Genomic DNA, 18,684 nt, shown 5'->3' with positions numbered 1-18,684 from the left:
ACGAGAGCTGCCGTTAATTCCAGACGTTTTTCTTCGCCTAAACGTAGATTTTCGTTTATGATGCTTAGTAGGCCTGCTCATTTACTTCGATTTCTACTGTGCCTAAACGTAAAATGTTTACATGTGTTTTATTTATGTATTTGTGGGCAATCTTTAACTGCAGCATTTTTGCTTGGCTTGAAAAAGTGAAAATATTCTTATACCAGCCATATCCTCTATACTCGTAAACTTATAGGCTAAAATAAGGTTGTAGCAATAAGCAAAAGTTTGTTAAGACGTGGCCAAACAATTTTGTGGGATGTTATTTTATGTCCACAAATGCTTACTGTACACCAGTGTTTCTTTTTTTCTGTACCGCCCCCCAAATACCCTAGTCATTTAATAACGCCCAACAGAACAGACAAAAAAACATAACGAATTTATTTGTTGCTTGTCAATTAATGCGAGGCGTGAGGTCAGTGGAATGACACCAATTTCGTCTGATTTCTAATATTTCAATACCAAACTCTAGTTAAAAACAAGTAAACCATACCACCGAAAATCCTCATTTTCGAATAGCGATTATTTAGCATTGATTGATGACACATTGTGATGACATACAAAAAAATCGTTGTGACGTCAGAATCAATAACTTCTAGTTCAGCATGCGAGAAAAGCCCTTTTCGAAGTAGCATAAATTATACAAAGATTGGACTGAATCATTCGGGTCAGTGATTTCCAACCTTTTTGTGGTTGCGTACCACTTGGAGGTACACAATTTCGTCGTGTATCACCTAATTGAGTGTTACAAAGTAACCTAGGTTGTGAAAACTATCGAAAATTTTGAAATCAGTTACGATTTTTATTAATTCGAACTATACCCGCAAATTACGGAAAGGTGCTCACGTACCACCTGGAATGCGGTCGCGTACTACTAGTGGCACACGTACCACCGATTGGAAAACACTAACTTACGCTATAAGAGAAAGTTTGCCCGGTCACCAAGCGCCCACCAATCGATAGTTTATTTCCTAGCGCCCCCCAATCGCCCATTTGGTCTCCAGCGGCCCCCGTACGATTGTAAACGCCCCCAGGGGGCGCTGGCGCCCACTTTGGGAACCACTGCTGTAGACAGATCCTCTACTAGTCATCTGCCCGCGAGTTCGAGTGTTTTACTTCTTTCCGTATTATGCCCTTATTCTTAAAAAAAGTTTCTACGCCTAAATGAACTTTACAGTTAAAATTTCACGGACAGGCCTTTACCGATGTAGCGAATAAACAGCGAGTGTAAAGTGCACATGTGTAACAACTTTCCATGGCCACAACGGTGTGCTGGTGGGCGCCATGCGACACAGGATATATGTCAGTTTAGAACCTGTTTTTGTAGCTGCGTGCATGTGAAGCGTGTGTGACATTCTCAAATTGTGGCCAATATTCGTGTCTGTGCGGACCTGTTACAACTCGTAAAACGTGATGAGTTGATGCAGGATGTAACTGCCTGCGCCACCAATTGCTCTTAGGTGCAATCAGGTTCAGATCAGGTGTAAATCTCTTTTAGTGTAGTGCCTGACTCGATAGCCTCTTGCGTTTATCTTGGCCCATCCAATTTTGCTTACTGCAACTGCTTGTATCCATTCGTGTTGTAGTCTTTCGCACAAATTAAACTGACTTGAAACCACCCCGGCGTTTATTAACACGCTTCATCGGTCTCGCACTGGTCACAACCCAGTGACGTAGTTATGGTTGGCAGCACATTATGAAGTAATGCGAGTGGACATGGGTATGTTCTGTGCTGCATGAACAGGTCCCGGATCATTCGTTAGAAACAGGTTTAGCAATCAAGCTGTTTAGTTTATTCGTATGCGTACAGTATACAAACCTTGGAAATATTCGGCTTTGCATGGAACTTTTGTCGTTGCTAACAATACGGAATTGCTATACGCCCAAAAGCCCAATCGTAATCGCAATTCACACTGTTCGTTGCATATTTCAACGTGCGTTACGCAAAGCGTTTAAATTTGAGTTTAAAATCGATTATGAAAGCGAAAAGGAGGATTCCCAATACCAACTTGTTATTGGAAAACAACGGGGACTGAATGTTTTTAAACACACTATCTTTTTAGTAAGTTTGTTGTTGTAGTATGAAAGTATGCCAGTAACAATTTACTGAATGAATATCACCCAGTTGGGCTCAACCAAACATGGTGGAAAACGGATTTGAAAGAGTGGATTTTAGGTAAGTTACATAATGCAATCAGTCACAAAGGCTGTGGAATAACAGAATAATTTTTGAATTTTTTATGTTGTATTGTTTGGCAAATGATGCTCATACACTTGCATTTTAGGTCTGGGTGCAGCATTAACAGACTGGAACAGCTGATAAACATATTTGATGAATATGATCGCCATGAATTTGATGATCAAATGGCCATGGAAGTTCACACAATGAAAGAACATATTTTCAGTATATTAGGTGCAAACATGCATATGCCAATTCGCTGTCGTCTTTTCATTTTTTCAACCAATGTTATTTTATTATGTGCTAAATTTTGATAAAAATGTAGTTGTGTGCATATATGTGAGATATTAATTCAAGCATTAATTTAACATTGTTTTCTTGGTTAGTTTATCCATGCTTAAACTTTTGGTAAATTTATTCAAGACAAAGTGTTACAGCAACTACAAACTTTTTGCAGGTGATGTTCAAAAACTTGATGGAAAACTTCCTGTTGCGAACGAATATCTTTTACTCTCTGGTGGAGCCAGAGATGGAACATTAGATATTGATGTGGATGGCCCTGGAGAAATGGCAAGGTCATTAAACTACAAAGTTACTTAGGCATATATCTATTGTAAATAGTAACAATGCAAATATTTTGGAAAAAAAGGCCATAATAATATTGGTAAGCTGGAATCTAGTGTGCCTGCTAGTGTAAAAGCTAGCACAGTGCCATTGCAATAGCTGCACTGATGAGACCTCACAGGTCGAAACAGTCCATGTGCAAATATTTTGATTATGGGTGTATTGTCCAATGAAACTCTTATTCACACACAGGGGAAATGACTTTGATCTTGATTATACATTGTTTGTTCCCATTCTGAAACTCCACGACAGGAACCAGCCTGTGGTCCTCGATATGAGACACTCAATACCCTGTCATTCATGGCTAAGTCTAAAGTAAGTGCTTGCTTGGTTTTACATTACATGTTCAAAAATATCTGGTTTCTAACTTGTCGCTTTGTTTTATGAAAAAAGCGTTTTTAAATTTATTATGGTGTGTATATAAATATATATATATAAATGACTTGATTTGATATGTATTTATATGAATGACTTGATTATACATATATATATAAAGTGGTCTACCAAATTTGAGCCATATGACTGTTTAAACATAATATACCAAATAACTAGCTTTGGTGTAGACATGGATTTTGATATTCCTGCAATTTAAGGTTATTTGACGATGAAACAATTTCAAAATGGGAGTCTTGCTGCTGCACTGTAGAGCAACAAGAAGAAACAAACTATTACCTTTCTCCTCCAAAAGTGTGTGAATGGTTCCATGAAGCTTTAGAGAAGGTTTGAATTGATAAATCCATTGGCTGCATTCAAATGAGGATTAACCTTTTAAAATTGCACGGCCATTAATTGTACATCACTTTAGGTTCTTTTGGTATTCTTTAATTATTTATACTGTAAAGTTCTGTTGCATTAAGTCGGTCAATGGCAATTTGTGTTCTGCTGTTGGTTTCTGTTTGCAATTTTGTTTACTAGATCAATAAACTGTGAGTTTTAATTATTTTGGTGTTACCTGTGAATTTGTGCATTAATTTTTTAGGATTATCACAACACCTTGTGTAATTTGTTCAAATTTTGTTGTTTAATCTATCAAAGCAACCTCTTGAAATAGCAAAATCACTTTCATTTATCTGATCTCAGTTTCTTTATTCAGGTCACTGACGAAATAAAATCAAAACCAAAGAGGGGAATTCCCGGCATTGTGAAAGTACACAGAAATGGACTTGCCACTACAATCATATTGACAAGTGGTGGCACCCGTATAATGTATGACCTCGTGCCTGTTGTGTCGTTCCGTGGATGGCCAGCTGTCGCCATGGGTTGGTTGTCTGAAAGCCATTTCTGGGATGGAATAATACCAGAAGACGAAGGTAACTTATTTTTTTTGGGTTGCAGAAATCGCATCTGCCCAAAATGTTGAGTGTTGCGTACACTGGAAAGTTGATAATTTGCCGTTATTCAAATATAACGGTAATAGTAAAAATGGTTATTAAAAGACTTTTGTCGATTGAACAGTGAGAAATTGTCTTGTGACAACTCCCTTTGTTAGTCCCAAAATAAAAGGGGTGTGCCCAAACATTGTTTCTTGTGGCTTCCAAAAACATTTTTTTTGTTAAATATGTTGTAGTGCATTTTTCTGGTAGATGCTAGACTGGTGATGAAACCAAAAAACTTTTTTAAGTGTTGCTTTTTTAAGGAGAAATTTTCTCCCTCATGTCTCAAGATGGCAGATAAATTTTATGGTGAATCTACTTTAACCTTTCAACACAACTGCATTCATATTTGTGGTGGCGACCTCTAAGATGTGACTAATCTTTTGTTTATAATAGGGAGTGTCATATCTCACTATGTTTATTTTCACTTTGTATTAACCTCTCTAACAAAAGTCCACCCCTTTTCCGGATTTTCTCACCAAACTGTTTTCTTAAAATGTTTTCGCGCGTGTGGAAAATTGCAGTTACTTAAGTGTTGATTTGAAGATGTTTGTGAAGATTGTTATGACAAATTGTTGCAAAACATTTATTGTTGTGGTTGAAGGAAGTATTCATATTTCCAAGTTGTGCCTTGTTAAAACAATTGCTTTTTAGGTAACCAAGTTTTTGGGACAAATCCAAGAAATTCAATTCAGTTTATTTACATCATAATCCGATTTATTTAATCAAGAAAGATAATGGATAAATAATTTGCAAAAATAGTTTGTTGTTTTCTGTGTTTTTCTAGTTATCACCGGGTTTCATCTTGTGCCTGCGTGCAGTTTAACTGGTAACAAGGAAGTAGAATGGAGATTGTCATTTGCAAGAAGTGAAGTACAACTCAAAAGATTTGTTCCTGTTCCATTCATGAAAACCTTCTATGCATTTAAAGCTATTATGAATCGAGCCCTTGGTCGTTATAGTAAAGTAAGTATTTACATATATTTCTTTTGACTTGGTAATTAATTGTATGTTCTACATCACAAATAAACCTGTTTAAATCACAAACTAATCATTTCCACCCTTTGACATGTTGCTTTTGCATTTATATAGTCTGGGTTTCTGGTCAGCCATGTAATCTGAAACAGAGAATTCTTGGCAATATTTGTTGGTCAAAAATGTATAATTTGATGTTGCTTTTCAGGTATTTAAACCTTACATCTTAAGAGGGTTGCTCTTGTGGGCATGTGATCGTGTGAAACTCCACTACTTGGCTTGCGACGAAACAATTTCCGAGTGTTTATTGGGTCTCATTGATGACACGCTTCAATGCTTGCTCAGTCGATCGTGTCCAAATTATTTTATACCACAGTACAATATGATTGGACATTTAGATGACCAAACCATGCTTAAACTGTGTCAAGTGGTCTTAATGGTAAGAAGCATTTGATTTCAAATTACTTGCTGGGTCTGCCACAAGATTGTTGCAGTTGTTTATTGTCCAACCTAGTATGCCATGTGCCTTTGTGGTTTCAAGTGGGCCTAAATATTGTCAAAAATGTTTCTTATATGCCGCACATGGTATAAAATTTTATGCAATTGGGCTGCTCTAACCTGCTTCCATTTTACCGACTTTACTTCAGATAATAAACTAATGTTTTGTGTATGGTTATATATTTTGCAATTTATTTGCCACAACACCAATGTAACTTTGCTGCTGACACATTGTGCTCTCTTTTTTTATAAATTATGTTTGTTTTACAATTTGTAAGCACAGCTGTGCAGCCAGCTTTAAATTTTGGTTTTGTGTGACATATTATTTGTTTGTTTAGGTACGAAGTGATCCAGCAGAACATGTTAGAAATGCTGTTGATCAGGTGAAAGCTGCACGTTCCCTCACCAAAGGCTACCATGACGAACAAGTGAAACAAATGACACTTAGAAAGGACATTTCAGAGTAAACACTAGCAATTTGTGTTGTAACTGCATATTGATTTATTGATTATTAGCTTTTGTTAAATACCTATGTCAAACTAGACATCCCCAATTTATTCCATGATTACTTGTTGTGAATCAGAACATGGTTTATATTGCTGCCAGAATATTATAGTTTGTAAGGAACTGATGGCACTAGCAAAAAACATGTTTATGAGGATTTTTTAGTTATTGCCCTTTTCCTAACAAACATTGGAAATTGGTTCAAATTTGTGCCCCATTTTTTTCAAATTCTGTAAAGCTAAAATTTACTATTGTCTTTTTAGAGGTGAAAATTCTCAAACAATACTTTAATGTGTTTTGCAGAGTAAATGGGGACACAATTCCGAAGCCTCCAGTTGGGGCAGACTCCCGCCAGGAATTGGATTTGGCTGAGAAGGTTAAGAGATTGGTGGACAGCAATCCTGGAAAGAGCATATCAGTATTTCTTAACCCAGACGATGCATCCCAACCCCATTTTCGAATTGACGGGAAGTTTTTTTAGGCAACAAAATCCTTCTAAACGTGCAAGTTTCAGACAGAAAAGCTGCTACAATGGTTTTGAAGGGTGGCTGTTGATTTTATTGGAACAGTGACAATCATTTCTATTTAAGGGCAAGTCGGTATAAAGGGTTTTGAATGATGCCTTGGTCAAAAACAATATACAGCAACCAGTAGAAAAGTCATTGAACTGTAAAAGATATACCAGTGTTGCATAAACTTTGTTTTTTTGGTACTGTTAATTAATAATGATTAGTAATAGATGAAGCACAGTTTTTCAGTATTCAATTACACTGGTTTTATACTGCAATAGTTGTGCAATGCTTTCTTTCATTTCCTTTTTTGATTTTCTGACTAAAATAAACTGCCAGCATTAAATTGCAGTAAAACAAGAACAAAGGCTGAAACTGGTTGATAAATTGCTAGCCAATCATTTGTATGTAGTCTTGTTTATTCAGGATTTACTCCTAACGTTGTTCTGTTATCGGTTGAATGTAGATCGCTTTTACTTTTTGTTCCATTTGTTTATGCATTCGTTCTGTGCTGGTGCTTCTTGTCGTCCATTTTTATGCTTTTGTTTTAAGAGGAAAATTGGATTTTTGTTTTATTTTCTCCACTTGTGGATTGAAATCGTACACCGGATGTAGTTGGTTCTTCATCGTTTTGTTGGCACGCAAATCAAATATATCAAATTTACCCGTTACATCACATGCAGCATTAAAAGGCAGGCAACAGTTTGCTGTTGATATTTGTCAAAAATTGTTAACAAGTTTTTTTATGTGCTTAGCCTACATAAAATGTAAAAAACATTTTCTAGAAAGGCAGTCAAGTAGGAATTAGCAGGATTTTATCATTGACAAGTTGTGTTATTTCAAGCAATACACATCCTTTTTACTTTCAATTTGGCTTAGAAGCATGTTCATACGATTCTTCATTATTGGCTGCCCCTTATTAGTCCTCGCCATAAGTTTGTGATGGTTTTTAGTCCTTTTCTTTAACTTTTGTTTACGCACTTCCTCGTTAGCTTCTCTTTCTTCTTGCTTCTTCCTCTTTGCCTCCTGTACCTGTTGTCCTTTCTTGTAGGCATTTAAAATATTGTTTGTCTTTTTGGCAACTTTCGGAGGTTGGTATGATGGTTTTTCCTTCGGTGCTGAATCAGTTACTTTCTGATGACCAGGTGCTTCTTCACGCGGATTTCCTCGTTTCAACATTTTTCTATATTGGTACACAAGTTTTGTATGGTGCGATGCAACTCCCATGCTGCTGGGCTTTTTTGTTTTCGGTTTCATTCTGAAAACGGATAGCTGTTTTCAGGGTACAGAATTTTTTTGTTGGAAGCAAAGGTTGTGGACTATCATATTACCATAACTATACCTAAATCTTCAATCTGCAACCACAGGAGTAGTAAGGATTTGCTGTAATATTATACTTGTTTCAAGTACTTTACGATCATTAACGTCAGTGTACGCAGTACCTGGCACAGCACCAAACTTCAATCATGCATGACGGTGTCATTCATCCTAATTATTTTTTTTGTCCATGCAGATTTCTGCACGCGAGACGCGACCCTTTTTTTAAGACACTTTTGAAGATTATTGTGCCAACTAAATAGCGTTGGGTTGTCTTCATTGAAATACACGCCAAACTTCTGCAGTGTGAGCCAAGCAGAAAAAAGTCATGGGAGTGATTGAAACAGCAGAAATGACCTAAAAGCAAGTTGGTCACGCTTGAGTAGCACTCAGATAGATATCATATGCACAAGACAACAACACATAAATACTTCTTTATGCAGAGAACCAAAAAGGTTTGTCGGTAAATAATCAATTCGTCCAGCAACCATGCCTGCGATTATTGAGCGTGAGAAAGTGTCACCATTAATGCAACAGGCACTACGAGCTCATATCGTACGAGAAAGAGAAAAGCGAAAACAAGGTAAGCATTTGTAATTGAGTAAGTTTTTGATTGTTTTCCCATTGTAGTACCATTAGCTGATTGTGTAGATGAGATGCACTGCAATTTGCTTTGACACCCTGAACTAGCCAAAATTACCTTTCTCAAGTCATCAATTATTATGGTTAATAAGCTTAATTAGAAAAAATTATGAAATTTTAAAATGTGCAAATTATGGATAGATAATCTGGGGGCAATGTAGTTTGGAAAAAAACAACTATGTGAAAGCATCTGCAACGGTGACTTGGCAGTTGCAGTTTATTCATTAGGTAACAAACTAAGTAGCCTACAGACCCCTAGGAACCTTATGTTACGACCCATCAACTGCTCAAAAACCAATAGTGCTGTCGGCCCTTGAAAAACATGTCTATACAAGAACCAATATGTTAAATGAGTTGCAGACAGGGCCCCTGTTTCAACTTATTAGTGTAGCTTAATGAATGTTCAGTAAATCTTGTTTGCAGAAGTTTAATCTTGACTTTAAGATGTTTTTTTTCTGTATTGCAGAAGCGGCTGAAGCAGAAAAAGTGTCTGAACGCAAAGCAAAAGAGGAAGAAGAAATTAGGAAGAAAATAGAGGAAGAAAATTCAACGCTAGAAGAAATTAAAGAACAAGTAAATAACTTTTGTTTAAGTTAGGTTTTGTTGTCTATATGTCACATTTTCATGTTTTTGTACAGTTAGATAAGCTGAAAGACAAACTTACTGGCCTCAGGACTGAAAAGCATCATATCTTTTTACAATTTAAAGAACTTTTGCAAGAGGAAAGTAAACGAAAAGCTAGACTTAGAGAACAAAGGTATTTTGGAATATTCGTGTATTATTGTAAACTTTGTCTGTTTTCAGTTGTGTCTTCAGTCTGTGTTAGATTTTCATACATTGTCTACTTAAATTAAAATTGAACTTATAAAAATCACAATTTAACTGTTTAATTCATAAAAATATGTCATAAAAACAGAAAAGATGGCCTAAACTGCTAAATTGTTAAGGGGTCAACCATATTCATTAAAACGGTTACAATTTGTCTGTGTCACCATTTACAGGACTTTTGATTTTCTACCACACAGTGGTTCAAAAACTGTGTGTATATGTATATTTATAGTTTACTAACTGTATATACATGAAACATTTATTAAGCTTACCTCCATGTCATGAAAACTATTTTTAACATGAATATGTAATGCATGATATTTGTGTAATTTTTCCCCAACAAAATGTTCTTGATTTTTGTTAACAGTGAAGCAGCTAGTCCACACAATCCATATTCCCAACATGGAATGAGTATCAGCAGTCACATGATGGGCCAAGGTCGGTACCTTTGGCGATATTCTTTAATATTGACCATTTTGAATCATTGTTCAAAAATTTTTGTTAAATATTTTTGATGCAGGTGGGAGAGTTCAAGGTCAACATGCATACCTATCACAAAGCAGGGCATTATCAGGTGAGATTAAAAATTACTGGAATTTGTGCTGTTAATAATAAGTTGTGTGATATTTTGCTTTCTTCTGCACTAATATAGTTGTATGTTAATGAGACATGTCTACATTCAATATGCTCCATAATTAAACGGAAACTCTCATGCGGTTTTCTGACAGTTTTGTGTCCTTTAAATTATTTGATTGCTGGCAAATAAACAAGTAAATTTTAATTCTTCTGATATATCACATTTGGTTCTAATATTTTAAACTGAAGAACTAGAATTATCCAGTTATCCAAATCTGCCTTGAGAGCTACCGTGATAAATTTACTGTTAAAACCAATGTTCAAAATTGTGGTTTTGTAATATCATTAGATTTAGGCATTGTTTCATTTTTTGGCAGGAGGCCAACCTATGCAGCAGGGGTTAAAGAGACCACACAGTCCCAACCCCAGTAGCATGATCCACATGTACGCCCGTCCCAACATGATGCACTCATCCCCACAACATAAACATGAATCTTCATATGCAGGTGGGTGACAATGCTGTGTATTTGTGAGAGTTCTGTTACCCTGGGTTATTCTCATGTTCAAAACTTATAATATTTCCTTTGCAGCACATGGTTCTTATTTGTCACCAGCCCATGGGAGTAGTCACCATTCTGTTTCAAATTCAACTCCTGGACGTAAGTTTGGTCTTGTATAATGTGAACAGATATTTTAAATGTGCAAATGATATGCACTGTATCACATATACATCCCATGAAAATTTTTTTTGAAAAAAAAGAAAAAAATACTTTTTTGGAGTGATGTGATGTTTCAAGTCACAACGATATCAATAATCACATTTCTGAAAAAAGACAGTAATATTTTCTGAGACATTACCGGTGTTGCTTTTATTGAAATGTGACGTAACCAAATGTTTTAAACCAGGTTATTCCACACCTGAAAGACCAGGCAGTGGTCACCACACCAGTTATCAACCTAGTAAGAAACTTATTTGTGTAAATACAGTTGCTTATAGAGTGATTTTATGTCAAATCACCCAACCCATAAAGCATGACCTTTTTGGATTTTCCTCAAAATTGGTACACTTGCTCAAGGCCATACACTTACTCTTTTTTTCAAAGTTCGTGGAAATTGACCGTGTACTTTTCGAGATATTATACTTTTAAGTTATTACCGTATTGCCACTCTATAGTTGTTACTTGATCGTTATTGTATTTGAAGGTAAACCGGAATCAAGTTTCATGGAAGAACAAACTCGTGGAAGAATAAGAATGATCAACGATGAATACGGTACGATAAAACTCATCAGTTTCATTTCAAAATCATTATTTGTAGTCAAGAATACCCAACAAGAGTTACAGTCAGTATAATCTTATTTAAATGATAGCTGAGAAGGCCGCACCAATGATAGTCATCTTCCACTCATTTTGAGTATTTTTAATACCTGGAGTGAAGGCACATTGGTCTGAGCAACACAGACAGATTCCTGTAGTGTTTATTACATTTTCATCTTTGTATGTAATTATTTTCATTTTGCTTCAGGCCACTCCTCTCCATCCTTCTCACATCCTCATGCAAGGTCTAACTCTCCAGGGAGATACATCAAGTCGGAAAAGGATGTGGTAAAGATTATAGGGACTTAAATTTTACTTTGGGGCAGTAGATCTTGAACTGTGAGTTTAATGTGGGGTCGCTAACTACTTTTCTCTGGGGGTTTATTTATATTTGCTGAATTGTCTCAGAAGCAATGTTATCTAATAACCACTTTATACCAAGGGGATTGGATTTGTGTATTGAGTAAACTATATTTACATATAATTTGTAGCCTCAAAACTTAAACAACTTTCTGGTTATATGTCATTGGACAGGATCTTTTGAAGTGTGTTTCCTTCACAGATTTCATACTCTCCTGGGTCTAGTGGATCACCTGCACATCATAAATATTCCTCACCACAAGCAAGCTCCCGGATGTACATGAAACACCCGTGAATACACAAAGCACACAGACGACCAGTTGCATTTACGAGTTTATTTTTATTGCTCTTTTTTCTCCGTTGTCGAAACTATAGTCAGTGCTTCATCTTGATGTAGAAAAATTTGAACCATTATCACCCAATACAGTACTAATGCTCAGTTCTTGGAAGATGTGGAGAGGAGTGCTGTCACACCACTTGATCCAACCATGGACACAATATAATTGCTAAAAACAACTTGTTAAGGAATTGTTAACACCAACCAGTGTATGTCTTATATTATTTATATTGTCGTTTGTTGAGTTACCTTTCCACTAATAGCAAAACAGAGTTCTCTTACAAAGAGTGTTTTTTTGCAAACAAATATCATACAAAAAGGATACAACATTGGAGTGTAGTTCTTAAAAAAGTAGAATGATGAAAGAATGAGCAGGATGATGAACAGGGAGTTGCTGTAGAACACAGCAAGCTGCATTGACTCCGCTTCAGCTATTTCATTTTTTCTCCACAGAATCCTGCAATAAGTGATTTGCAAAATAATGTTTATGTAAAAATTAGCACCATCTACATTAGTGTTTCTTCATAGAGGGCAGGGTAAAATTTGACTGGGCACCGAGGATTAAAACTTAAAACCATTTTTTTTGGCATCACTACTATAGCATTTTATTTTGAACTGACAGAATACAAAAATATTAGTTGAACTTTGATGCAGGTGGTCACAGAGATATCATTGAAAGTATTCAAAAAAAAGATACTGCAATTTTATGTAGTTTAGTTTGTTGACCAGGTGATTGAAATCAAGGCATTTAAAGTGGGATGCCCAACTATTTCCACACATTGTTGATTGCATCACACCAAATTTCCACAGCAACTGTCTTTTCATGTTTATTTACCTTTCGTCCTTTTCCTTCTTTGAAATTTTTTTAGAAGCATCAGATTCAGCAGTTTTGCTGTAAACCTCTGCTGCCACTCCTTCACCCCTTTTTTGGGCAATTCTAAAATATATTCAATTTTTTTATGAAATCACAAGCTCTTATTAAATCATAAAAATGCTGAAAAAGTATGCAACATGCCACAAATGGGTGCTGTAAAAAGTTGTTAAACTACACGTTACAGGTACTGTTCGTTTTTAAAGGTAATACAATAACGCCTAATGTTAAAACCACATTTGTTCATATTTATTTCCATAATGTATTCCATTAGTATTTATGGTGTAAAACTTACTTGTGTTTCATTTCAAACTTGTTGTTTTTGTAAGCCATAGAAATAAGATAAGCGCTAACAAATGTTCCTATAGCAAAGAGAACAACATTATCAAGCAGCTCCATCTGATGCACCCTGTTGAACAGCCCTGCAAATGCATAACATCATACATGCTTAATTACAACAATTTCTATATATGTTTTTGTTAACGGGAGATATAAGGCAAGTAGGTTAAGCTTAATGTAGCCAAAACCAACCATCTCAAAAAGACGTCATTACTTTCCTCAATATTTAAATATCGTACAGATTAAGCTTATTTTCGACAATTTTATGTAAACTTCAATTGGTTTAAAAAATTAAAGCTACAGTCCTATGAAAAAAAATCCAAACTTCAACTTACATAACGGAATTGCCGAAACAAAAAGTGCGTGCACGTAAAATATGGCAGAAGACTTTTTTGACAAATTTCTACCAAAGTCCTGCAAAAGCAGCTCCTCTTCTTTGCTGAAGTTACCGGATTTCGGAGACATTTCGGTCGATTGCTTCACTTAACAACAAAATATTTAACAATTTCTGTCAAGAATGATCAACGTTTTCACTTTCCGCGTAGTGTTACGCATGAACGGCTTGGTGACGTGTGGTGCTCGTGTGTGTGCAGTGAGGTGTAAAAACATTATTTACCTTGAAATAAAAAATAGGCATTTTTTATAATTAGTAGACTTCCTTTTAATAAGTCCTAAAATATGTGAGATACAATGCATGGAAGGAAATCAGATTTTACTGGAAGTTTTTGTTTTAGATGACAGGGTTACGGGCAGTGGTGGGATTCAAATTGTTTGTCAGCCGGTTCTATCACAAAAGTCTTATTTTTCAGCGTTCTGTTACAAAGATCATATGGACAGTAACCAGTATTGCTAACAGGTTCGCCGATCTCAAAAAATTTCTTGAGACAGTTCAATAGAACCGGTGCGAACCGGCTGAATCCCACCACTAGTTTCGGGTGATCGAGGTCCGGATTAACGAGTTCTGGCTATGGTACACTTCAAAAGTATGTAACATGTTTGATAAAGATCTTCGCCTTTTTACCATGCTACTTCTCAACTCTTGTCCATATGGGTCTGGGACACCCATGAATTCCAAAAGGGTGCCCTAAAATGTCAATGTTTGGGAATTTCTACTGCAAAATCTTGGCGCCCATGCATCTAATGTGATCGCCAAACTAAAAAGGCTTGGGACCGGCTGATTTTTATTTCACACGGCCCCGACATTTGCGCTCTATAGTTCAATGTACCCTTTCTTCCTGGAGCAAATCTATTTACTTGATCACTTTACATAAAACAATAAAAGTATCTAAGATTTCTGCTGCCAACAAAGATCTTATATTTTTGCAAACGTTTGGGGTTTCCCGTATTGTCGAAGTAAAAAAATATCGCGGAAATACTTTTACGCCTGATTAATCATTATTTCAATCTAACTATTACAGTATATGTTAAAGTACTTCTAGGTCCAAATTAATATTTAATTAATTGAACTGAATCAATGCTTCTGGTCCATCGATGAACCCACAGGTCAACTAGCTTAGTCTGCATGGGGCTTGCTGTTTGATAGACGTTAGACATATTGGCGAAAAATTACATATTGCCTAGTTAGTCATGCGCTGAATTATTTTCGAGGTATTTTTTGTAATCGAAGTGACTGAGGTTTGGTTTGTTTTTATTTGATATAGGCCTTGGGGCTAAACTATGGAATTAAGTAGTTATTTAGCTAAAACGCAATCGTCCTACAAGCAACTGTTGGTGAGTCAAACCTGTATTACAAAAAACCTGTACCGTTTCATTTCAACTTTTAGTTGGTGAGATGCAAAAACTTTGTTTTAATTTGCAGTTGTCACCAGTTCCACACAAATGCATCCATTTTGTGATTGGGAATGAGTCCTGTGATTTGGATTCCTTTTCATGTGCTTTGGCATATGCATGGTACAAAAACAAGGTAATGTGCAACTGGGAAAATACTTATAGTAGTTGTAGAATAATTTTGTTTAAATGTGGGTATATACATGCAAACAGAGATGTTTCACTATGCACCATTCAGCTGAATTTCTATTCTTATACATTAACATTAATAAACTTGCATTAAATTACAAATATTTTGGTACTTTTGTTTGCAAATGAATCAGTAATGTCTTTGCATGTATTTAATGTTTTTCAGCTTGATGACGGTCATACTTATGTACCGGTGATGAACATTAACCGTGAATCTTTAAAGTTACGAACAGAAATTATGTTCTTGGTGGAAATGCTCAACATACAGGTTGAATGTCTCATGTTTGACGATGAAATACTGTGGAATGAACTAAACGATTGCAATGTAAAAATTACTTTGGTGGATCACCACTGCATATCCAAGTAAATCTCACGAAAACGTGTTTATGACTTGAATTTAAGTTATTACATTTTTTAGGGTGGCTGTGCAATTTTTTTTAAGAAACTTAAACACTCATAAGACCCCCAATGCTACTTTTACCAGAAAGTAATATTAAAACTTTATTGAAATTTAATATTTTCTTCATTGTATGTGGTTGAAAGATAATGTTTTGGAAAGGCTTGATGTTTGTATTTTTGTCGTTATTTTATCCTAACATTTTTAGGTCTAAAGGTTTACTGCACGCCCTGGTGGTCGAGATAGTTGATCATCATCCAATAACAGAAACCTTTTCTGACCGAGTTCGTATTAACATACAAACTGTAGGTTCATGCTCAACTCTTGTGGCAGAAGAAATTCTGGACAAATTTGATGCTTCCACTTTGCCAAATGAAATCAAAGTATTAATTACAAGTTTGTAAATGTTTCTGTACAAATTATTTTGCAGTAGACTTTGAAAAAGAAAAAAAAACATTTTTTTTTATTATTTCCAAAAACTTTGTTTCTTTTGGTGTTGCTGACTGTCAATATTGTCCAGGTTCTATTTTATTGGACACTTGCAACTTTGCCCCTGAAGTTGGAAAAACTACACCAAAAGACATAGAGGTTTTTGAGAAGCTGAAAAATGTCAGAGGAAGCAAAGAAATTATTGATCTTCATCAGAAATTAAGCCAAGCCAAGTTTAATATTGATGGGCTTTCCATAACTGACCTCATGTTGAAGGTAGATCTCGATGAAATTTTTCACTGTTTTGTGTGAGGTGGTAAATGCCATGTATAGTTTTAACATTAAGTTGTTCAAAACATGCTACATATATGTTGGGAAGAACTTTCAGGGAACCTCATGACTTAAATTAGTTGCTTTCAAAATAAGGGGCAGGATTTTGGTGGTGTTTACAGGATAATGGCCTAATGAACAAATTACTTGGCTTGCCTTTCACTATCACACTGTATAATGTGTTGTTTGTCATATTTTCAGGACCCAAAGTATTTGGAAAACTCCGCCAAAAGAAGACTTTTGTTCAGCACATTGCACCAACCAGCTGATGAATTCTTTCAAAGGCAAAATGCAGCTTGTATCATTTTAGAGTTTTGTGATTCCAACAACTTCATTGCTTGGGTTTCCCTTTCCCCTGTTGCCACCGACGCCACTGGAGCAACATACAAACCTATTGTAATCCACAGTAAAGACAAAGAACTAAGGGATGAGGTGACGGGGAGATAATCCCATAATAACATGTAATTCAGACACACAACAACTCATTTCATCTTTAATGCAGATTAGTCATAAACTGCTGCAGTGCACAGAGCTGCAAATTATTGCAACTGATAATCTGCCTTTTGCAAGAAACGATTTTGTCTTTTTGAGGTAATTTGAAAAGTAAACATGTTTTCATTCTGTAAATATAATTTGGAGCAACTGTAGTTTCCAGAAAGGTAAATTTGGTAGATTTAGAAATTTTTTTTTTACTCATGTTTATTATTAAGATTAGCTTCAAAATATGTTTTTTGTACATAGGATGTTGAATTGCAAAGCATCAAGAAAGCAAGTAATGCCAGTGGTACAGCAAGCGTGGATCGCCCAAAACTAACAAAAAGTGCTTTGGGTTTATGTGTGTAAAGCAAGTTAATGTGTAACTTGTTGTGAACGCAATCACCAACATAATCTGATAGTGCATGATACCAGTTTTAAAAAAAGGAACGTGTGTGTGTGTAGAGATTTGATGTACAAGGTGACAGGACTGTATCCTAAATTATATGTTTTCATTGTCAGCCAATAAAGCAACCGAAATTAGGCATTGTGTGCTACTAAACCAGGAGAAGTGTATACTTTCAGTTAATAATAAGATAATGTAGGTATTGTGCCCACACAATTTAAGTATGACATCACCGTCAGATCATTATGATGTCAACAGTCCTTCTGAAGACACTTCAGCTTCAAGTTTGTCTATACAACAGCATGGTGAATTGTTGGAGTTAGACACCAACAAACAAGATGGAATATTGGATATATTCAGTGATTTTGGTCAAATCGAACCTACTAATAGTGGAGCAACATTCACAGAAAATATTTTCGATTTAGGAGAAAGCACACAGACAACTGGCTCAAATCCTGTTGCCGAAGACCCATTTGGATTGGATTTGTTTGGAGTTACAACATCAAGTTCTGATAAAATTGACACCAGATTAAATGATGACAACAACTGGTTCAAAGTAGATGACAGCAAGACAGAGAAAGGTGAAACAGATGATTTGTTAGGTTTGTTTGACAATTTACCTGGCGATAAGTTTTCTGGCATTAAACAAAGTGATCCAGGTGATTTGACAACGTTGGAAATAGATTACGATAAAGATTATCTTGGTGGAATACAAAGCATGATGGATGTTATTCCTTTGACAGCTGCGTTAAGTGATAAAGGAAAAACAGAAACACAGCCTCACCAGATGAGAGACGAACAGAACACTAATTTGCTTATGCCAGTAGATTTTCAAACAAACTTTCATGAAGCAAATGAAAGTAATGCTACTATTGGACATGAAATCCCAAATGTTTTGCAACCCTTGAATAACAATGACAGTATCCAACAATCAAGTGAAACATGTGTCAATTTAGTCGATGATGATGAAACAGCTTCATTTGATATATCATCAAACAATGTGGAGGTTGAGGCTTTTGATGGTGTTGGAAATGCATTTATGCCTGTAATTGACCAACAAACTTATCTTTCAGTGGCTACACCTGCTGTTGAGTCTGACAATGAACTTATTTCTACAGGTAATAAGGTTAAAAAAATTGCCATTTTGGAGGATACAAGTGATCATAAAACAAATGTTGAAAACAGTGATGTGCCCACCACAGATATTGACAATATGTTTGGTCCTGATTTGTGTAGCAAAGCAATAGAGGTACCAGGCGATACAAATGCAGACAAAGCACAAGTTAATTTTCAACCTAGCAACAACCAAGCAAACAATGACATCACAGACTTCACATCTGATGTCAATAAACCTGAATCAACAGAGAAAGCTGATTCCATAATG

At 35.8% G+C, this 18,684-nt stretch overlaps 4 protein-coding genes across 4 annotated transcripts; 3 read left to right on the top strand and 1 right to left on the bottom strand.

The window, feature by feature from the left end:
- Window positions 1–2,100: 2,100 nt before the first annotated feature.
- LOC145901461 (nucleotidyltransferase MB21D2-like) lies at window positions 2,101–7,527 on the top strand. Its single transcript, XM_082989157.1, has 10 exons — window positions 2,101–2,215; window positions 2,325–2,452; window positions 2,676–2,793; window positions 3,035–3,157; window positions 3,436–3,562; window positions 3,936–4,152; window positions 5,003–5,181; window positions 5,399–5,629; window positions 6,027–6,151; window positions 6,496–7,527. Exons 1-10 carry the CDS (start codon window positions 2,181–2,183, stop codon window positions 6,671–6,673), a joined length of 1,461 nt encoding a protein of 486 aa, XP_082845283.1. The 5' UTR covers window positions 2,101–2,180; the 3' UTR covers window positions 6,674–7,527.
- A 903-nt stretch (window positions 7,528–8,430) lies between these two features.
- LOC145901482 (uncharacterized) lies at window positions 8,431–12,172 on the top strand. Its single transcript, XM_082989181.1, has 11 exons — window positions 8,431–8,601; window positions 9,127–9,233; window positions 9,299–9,417; window positions 9,856–9,926; window positions 10,009–10,062; window positions 10,442–10,570; window positions 10,655–10,723; window positions 10,971–11,024; window positions 11,268–11,336; window positions 11,589–11,668; window positions 11,943–12,172. The coding sequence occupies exons 1-11, from the start codon at window positions 8,508–8,510 to the stop codon at window positions 12,033–12,035; spliced, it is 939 nt and encodes a 312-aa protein (XP_082845307.1). The 5' UTR covers window positions 8,431–8,507; the 3' UTR covers window positions 12,036–12,172.
- Window positions 12,061–13,826, bottom strand: LOC145901489 (translocon-associated protein subunit gamma-like). The gene is made up of 5 exons (XM_082989185.1): window positions 13,623–13,826; window positions 13,244–13,370; window positions 12,913–13,014; window positions 12,403–12,534; window positions 12,061–12,246 (listed from the first exon to the last, which is right to left on the bottom strand). The coding sequence occupies exons 1-5, from the start codon at window positions 13,750–13,752 to the stop codon at window positions 12,177–12,179; spliced, it is 561 nt and encodes a 186-aa protein (XP_082845311.1). The 5' UTR covers window positions 13,753–13,826; the 3' UTR covers window positions 12,061–12,176.
- A 1,107-nt stretch (window positions 13,827–14,933) lies between these two features.
- Window positions 14,934–17,419, top strand: LOC145901479 (exopolyphosphatase PRUNE1-like). Its single transcript, XM_082989178.1, has 8 exons — window positions 14,934–15,018; window positions 15,107–15,211; window positions 15,431–15,627; window positions 15,870–16,057; window positions 16,182–16,366; window positions 16,622–16,852; window positions 16,923–17,011; window positions 17,162–17,419. The coding sequence occupies exons 1-8, from the start codon at window positions 14,965–14,967 to the stop codon at window positions 17,232–17,234; spliced, it is 1,122 nt and encodes a 373-aa protein (XP_082845304.1). The 5' UTR covers window positions 14,934–14,964; the 3' UTR covers window positions 17,235–17,419.
- Window positions 17,420–18,684: the final 1,265 nt, after the last annotated feature.

This window comes from Ascidia mentula, chromosome 5 (assembly GCF_947561715.1).
Source record: "Ascidia mentula chromosome 5, kaAscMent1.1, whole genome shotgun sequence".
NCBI lineage: Eukaryota > Metazoa > Chordata > Ascidiacea > Phlebobranchia > Ascidiidae > Ascidia > Ascidia mentula.
This window is presented reverse-complemented; position numbering and strand designations above follow the sequence as displayed.